Raw genomic sequence first — 6,907 nt, 5'->3', positions numbered from 1 at the left:
CACCCGACACAGCAGTAATTTGTAGTTTTTACGAGAAATTCTATATTTGCTCGAGCTTTTCATTAACCCGCTCGCGTTAACCAAGCTGCGACACGGTAATAAGGGGTGCACGAGCAAAAGGGGTTCAGCAGCTAACTGAGCGCAGCTATGAGTCGGTACAATAAAGAAGAGGTTACGGTTAGAAAAAGTGAAAGAAAGAACGACAAAGTTGGAGAACTTTCTGCTATTAATTAATTATTTCTGCAACAAATACTAGTAAAACAAATCTTACATCTGATGGAACGAGAAAAAAGAAAGACAGAATCGATAGATATATGTAGATATATTTATTCAGAGGCAGTTTATTTTCTTAGAAAAAAATCTGAAAGAAAATAGACAATAAGACTTTTCTAATTTAATTTTTAAAAAATATTTATAAATATATAAATAGTTTTTGATAGCTTTTAATCTGATGAAAAAAATATCTAAATATTTAAATTTTCAAATCAAAAAACTAATAATTTAGATCATTCAAAGATATAAAAAGAATATTTAAAGCATTATTAAATTATAATCTTATATTTAAGATTATAAAATTATTTAATACTTCATTTTAGAATTTAATACTTGATTTTAGAATAGTAAATTTAAATTTTTTCAAAAATAAAACTGTTAAAATTATTTATATATGAACAAGTTATTTATATATATTATATAAAATATGAACAATGTAATTTAAACTTATGTAATTTAAACAATGTAATTAAACTTATTCTAATTCTTTTAAATATTTAATATTAAGTCTATTTTAATAAACTTTATTTTCTAAAATATCTTTCTTAAAATATTTTTATCACTTTAAAATTTCATTCAATCAAAATTTCGAACGAAAATAACATTAATTGAAAAATATTTATGTTAATATTGTAAAATTATAATCGATCATTAGGATATAGAATAGGGAAATTGACAGCTGCACAATTCACAGAACGATGGATGTTGTCATTGCAGGATATAGGAACAAAAATGTAGACAGGATATCTCGAGAACTTAAGTAATACGCGACTGAGAATCTTCTGACACCTATTGGTATCTTGTCCGTTACAGGCACGAGTGGCGCTCGTTTCTCGAATTACAAAACTTCGCTAGCCAAGGGCCGTGCCTAAAACAATATTGGTGGGGGCAAAGAGAGCCAGTGCGACCCCTACATTAGATATTTATTTAAGACCGTCCGACACGGCTGCTTTGCTCTTGTTCACCGTGAAATTCTTGCTTCGTATATGTGCAAATACATATATATGATGTACAGCTCACTAACGAAGGTACCAAGTAGTTGGGACTAAGTACTCCAAACCCAAAATGTTGACCTAGTTAATAGCTTCGTGTTTGATTTGACTACTGTTGTCCGGATAAGCGGTTCCGTAATGCGAACCCTGTGCTTTTATTATTATCGGTCGTGAAATTTAATACTATTGAAATTATCTTCTATTAGGAATACTGACACTCCTTTTTGTATTTCTTTTTATTATTTTTATTTCTTAGTTAATGGACAAATTATAACTATTGATATATTGATTATTGATTATAATTAATGATAAATTATAATTATAATTATTGATAGTTATATTTGTAGAAATTTAATAATATATTTTATTTATTTTTTTATAATGAATAGAATGATTTGTATTTATTATACTTAATTATATGTATGTGAGTTTGCTTAATAATTTTTTATAACTGAATATAAATGATATGCCATTAATGTATATTATGCATAATATTTCTACATAAAAATCATATTGTATTTATAATCTATATTTAATATATATTTATGAAGTAATAAATTAATGAAATAAAATCAAATTTACAGAAAATTATATAATACTTTTCTAACTATATAATATTTTTCCAAGCGTGTAGAATGTAAATTCGTGAATCTTAATTAAGATTCTATAGAACAACACGGACAAAGTTTATTGAAGAAAGTTTGTAACTCATTGTTTTCTCATTCTATAAAATATTTGATGCAAATTTATGTTACTCGCATTAGCGTTTATAATGAGAAAAGAGAAAATAAAAAAGAAAAATAAATAAACATTTCCTTACAAGTTATAAAAATAAAATCTACTAGAAATCAATCCTTATCTTCTTTTTAGAAAAATAAATAAAAATAAAAGTAAATATTCTTAATATCTTTAATTCTATTCAATATGTTTAAACTGGTTTTATTAAGAAAGAATTTATTACAATTTTGTAATATTATTTATAATTTGCAGAAGAATTATATCAAATCATGAAGTTGCGAATATCGTGATTAAAATACATCAAACATCACTTTTGTTATTTATTACATCTGAATATCATAATGGATTGATTTCAATTTAAATTCAAACTGTTATGTTTTTACAATAATCCTATTTATTATAAACAATACAAACGCGCATAAGGATTTTGATATGAATAATTTAAATTAATTTATTTAATATTTTTTTCAATTATCAATCAATATTTTAAGGATATATATGTATATATATATAAAAGAAATACAATTTTTACTACGAATATTTTACTACCGAATATATGCTATAACTAGTTTCATGAATTGTTAAAAATTGAATAAAACTGAAATCCCCGGGGGGCAGGAAAACTAGAATTCAAAACTCAGAAGCCAACGAAAGCCATTGATCCTAATGCACAAGGAAGCGATCACTCGCTCTGTCGATCAATGAAGAGAGAGAAAAAAAGGACTTTTTGCAAGCCGACTTACACGTCTCAGTGACGATGTAACGACTTCACAATTCGAGCTGAGGCCTGTTAATCCTCCACCCAATCGATCGAGCCGGAATTCATGCTGTTTACCGAAACACCCACAAACTCTCTTTTTCAATGCTGCATTTTCAGCTGTGCTTCTTTTTAAGTGAAATGCACTGTATCATAATTCGACTTATATATTTTCTCTAAACGAAAATTTTATACTCTTAATATTAACTTAACAAAACAAAAATTTATTTTTTAAATTATCCTATCGTTTTACGAAATGAAATTTTTTGAAATTATTATATTATCGATTTATTTAAAATTTATTATGATAAATTTAATTATATTATTAAAAAAAAATAAATAAAATAAGCAATTGATTTTAATCTATATTTTTATGTCAATAAAATTAGTATTTTGTGTAATTTTATAAATATCATATTATCTTCAAATACCATCTGTGTAAACAATTAACCAGCCTAGAGCAGTAAACGTTGAGTATACAAACATTCCACGTTCTTTTATATAATATGAAAGGATCTCTTACGGTGCTTGACACTGAAAAGAGCAAAATCGGAGAATTTTGCTTCATACTTGCCCCTATTTAAAAACAGAAAAATTTACCATTTGAGGAAGTGTAATAATTTGTTAACGAATATTTATGCATATTATATAAGAAAAAAAAATTGAAAAATTTTAATTAATAAAATACAAAAAAACCCATATATCGATTATTTCTCTAGATAATTTTAGTATCTCATTATTTCTTAAACGATTGAAACGTTTTAATAGATTAAATTTATGGATATGGTAGAAGTATATTTCTGCGTTCTATCTTCATTCAGTTTTCTTTTTCTGCACCCCCGAATAGCACGATTGCTATTCAGATATTCGAACCGCGGGGCTTTAATAAAAATATTTGCTAAGAAAACAGTTCGCTCGAAGTACCCGGGAAGCAAGGCGAGTTATTCTTATATCCAGATTCACAGCGTATCCTTCGCTCGATTTCCATAAATGCAGTAATTCGAAGTAAGACGGCCGTCGGCATTTCTAACTTTTAATGATTCATATTTTTCTATATTTATAATCAACATAATATAACCAATATAAAATAAATTCATCGACAAACGAATGTTTTATTTAATAAATATTTAATCAATTATGTTTTTTTTTAATCAAAATGTTTCGTTTAATCAAAATGATAAATTGTATATTGTAATAATTGTAATAATATATTATTTTATTTTATTTATATTTGTAATATTTGATTTATTTATATTTATATAATAATTTTATTATATTAATAGTAAATCAATTTTTAAATAAATATTTATTTTTATAAAATATATATAATAAAATATTATAAAATATACATGACAAAGTAAGATATATTAATAATATTAATACATTCGTATTTATATATATATACTTTTCATATTTGTAACAATACACTCTTCCTCTTTACAAATACTCATTTTCTTAAGTTTTTTTCTCAATCTGAATCTATGATGATGATTCATATGGTAACCAATATTTTTCAATTGATATTTATCTGTAGTTATATTATATGCTTCAATATAATGCTAAAGAAAAAAAAAATAATAAATCAAAGATAATTTTAATAATTTATAATACTTTGTAAATTATTATTATATAATAATACCTTATTGTCTTCAAAAATACAAAAAATATTATTAAAATTCGGAGATATATGTCGTATACAACTAAAAGTATTGTTTGCAGCATCTTGACATTTGCATGCCATATCTTTTTCACATAACTATAAAAATAATAATAATTTTAAGAAAAATAAAATTTATGTTAAATATTTCTCATAATTATTTCTATATATAGAGTACATACTGTAAGGTTTAGATCATAGTCACTTGGACAACCTGATGATGGAATATTTCTAGATTTTTCTCCTCTATATTCTATTAAAAGAGTTCTATCTTTTGGCAATGCTTTTTTCAAAAAAGAAGTTCCATCTGATGGACATTTTATACCAGCTATTTCTAAAATTGTATCAAATAAATCAACACTGCTAACAGGTGCAGCAATTTTTGATGGTATAATTCCTGGACCTCGTATTAATAATGGAACTCTAATATCTGTTTCATATGGTTGACGTTTATCTATTGGCATACTAAACTGACCTAAATAAAATAATATGTAATCAATATATTATTTTTAATTCTTATTAAATTTAAATACAAACTATATTACCAATATGATATCCATTATCAGAGGTAAATATAATATAAGTATTATTCAAAAAATTTTGCAATTTTAAAACTTGATATACATTTTTTACAAGTTCGTCAACAGCTAACAATGTTTCCCATCTATTTCTATAGATTTCATCTAATTTAGGCAATAAATTCTCAGGAAGTGGAGATGGTCCTCTTTTTACTAACCAATGTTTATCCTATTAATGTAATTTAATAAAATTATATAGTAACATGAAATTTTGTATCAAATATATCAAATTTAAAATTATTTATATTACCATTTGAGTTTCTGTATTAAAATTGGGTGTTCTTTTAGCTTTCACATCTTTATATTTATTGATATGTCTTTGTGCTGGTGTAAAAGGTGCATGAGGTGCAGGAGGTGCTAAAACCATAAGAAATGGTTGATTTGGATTGTGTGTCTTAATAAAGTTTGTTGCCATATCACTCTGAAAGAATATTATTTTAATATACTATAGAAAAATTATATATATTAATTTATACACTTACAATTACATCAGTAAGATAATCAGATGGATCATTACCAAATTTTTTTTCAGTTCCATTTATAGATAAAATGTAATTATAATATTTTGAATTTCCAATAAGACCAGCCCACCAATCCCATCCTATTGGTATATGACTAGCTCCGCCTACTATTTTATCTCCATACTTTATGAATTTTTTATTAAATTTTTTTTCTTTTATTTTATATAAAATTGAATATAATTTACTTTTAAAGTAACTTATATACCTGATTTAAATATTTTCCAGCATAAAATGTTGTATAAAGCATTTCTTTTTTCAAATATGCTGCAAATGTATTTGGTTCTTGTAATTCTTGCCATTCAATATTATTACATCCACCATTAATTGAATTATTTACTACTAAATGATTATGTTGATATTTTCCAGTTAAAATTGATGCCCTATTTGGGCAACAAATAGGTGATGCAACAAACTAATTATTAGAAAAAATATTTTTAATTATATAAATATTATAATTAATAATTGCAATTAATTATTTATTATAAATTATATTTTATAAATATTAAAAAAAAAGAAAAAAAGCTTACACAATTTGAAAATGTTACACCTTTACTTCCAATTAAATCCAATGTATTTTGCATTGGAGTCTAAAAACAATAATTAATTATGTTTATTTATATGTTTATTCATATATTTTTTTATATATTTACCATCCCATCAAGAAATAAATCTAGATCATCAGCAATAATTAATACAATATTTTCTGCACAATTTGATATCAATATATGACACATAAAAAAACAAATAGATAAAATAATCATCTTTTTGAGTTTTTTAAACTCCTTTTTCAAATTTTAAACTATTTAAAAATTCTTGTGAAAATAAGGGTATTCCCCTAACTTCAAAGTTATTTTATATAATTTAGTGAAAAATTAAAAACTATAAATTCTTTCTAAAAAATATTATATAAACTAAGTTTATATTTTTATTTTATATTATTTTACATTAAATAATATTATATAAATTAAAATCAATATATAATTTAAATATTAAAATTAATTGAAGAATTAAATTATAAAAACATTAGAGGACACTAATATTTATACTAGTATCCACTATAAATTTGTACCTATAAAAGAAAAAAGATACAAATCAATTAAAATATTTTTTTTAAAACTTTTCTTCAATCAATTGTTATAATAAATATAAAATGTCATTAAATGTAATAATTGAAAAATTCATAAATGTAACAATATTACAACTTTCAGTATTACCAACTATCATTGAATGTTTATTAGATTTTACATTATATTATATAAGATAAAAATACACAAGTTATCATTATATGATTTATTCCATCTTAATCAAAGATATTATTATGGATGTTGTTAAGTAAATAATATGAATGAAAAAATGTTTTTCAATTTTTGAGGTTAGATTCTGAATAAATA

General features: G+C 23.5%; 1 protein-coding gene across 3 annotated transcripts; it reads right to left on the bottom strand.

Annotated features, from left to right (window-relative positions):
* Positions 1–3,955: 3,955 nt before the first annotated feature.
* Positions 3,956–6,871, bottom strand: LOC107993470 (N-acetylglucosamine-6-sulfatase-like). 3 transcript variants are annotated; one of them, XM_062075924.1, is made up of 9 exons: positions 6,731–6,871; positions 6,044–6,103; positions 5,722–5,928; positions 5,478–5,639; positions 5,246–5,416; positions 4,963–5,164; positions 4,600–4,892; positions 4,400–4,516; positions 3,956–4,319 (listed from the first exon to the last, which is right to left on the bottom strand). In XM_062075924.1, the coding sequence occupies exons 2-9, from the start codon at positions 6,095–6,097 to the stop codon at positions 4,152–4,154; spliced, it is 1,374 nt and encodes a 457-aa protein (XP_061931908.1). In that variant the 5' UTR covers positions 6,098–6,103; positions 6,731–6,871; the 3' UTR covers positions 3,956–4,151. The 3 variants fall into 3 exon arrangements, with proteins under 3 accessions (XP_061931908.1, XP_016905379.2, XP_061931909.1); XM_017049890.3 differs by having other exon boundaries at positions 6,167–6,737; XM_062075925.1 differs by lacking the exon at positions 6,731–6,871 and adding an exon at positions 6,586–6,685.
* Between the last annotated feature and the right edge of the window lie 36 nt (positions 6,872–6,907).

Source organism: Apis cerana, linkage group LG6, assembly GCF_029169275.1.
Source record: "Apis cerana isolate GH-2021 linkage group LG6, AcerK_1.0, whole genome shotgun sequence".
Classification (NCBI taxonomy): Eukaryota; Metazoa; Arthropoda; class Insecta; order Hymenoptera; family Apidae; genus Apis; species Apis cerana.
The sequence above is the reverse complement of the archived record's forward strand: the minus strand, read 5'-3'. Positions and strand labels throughout refer to the sequence as shown.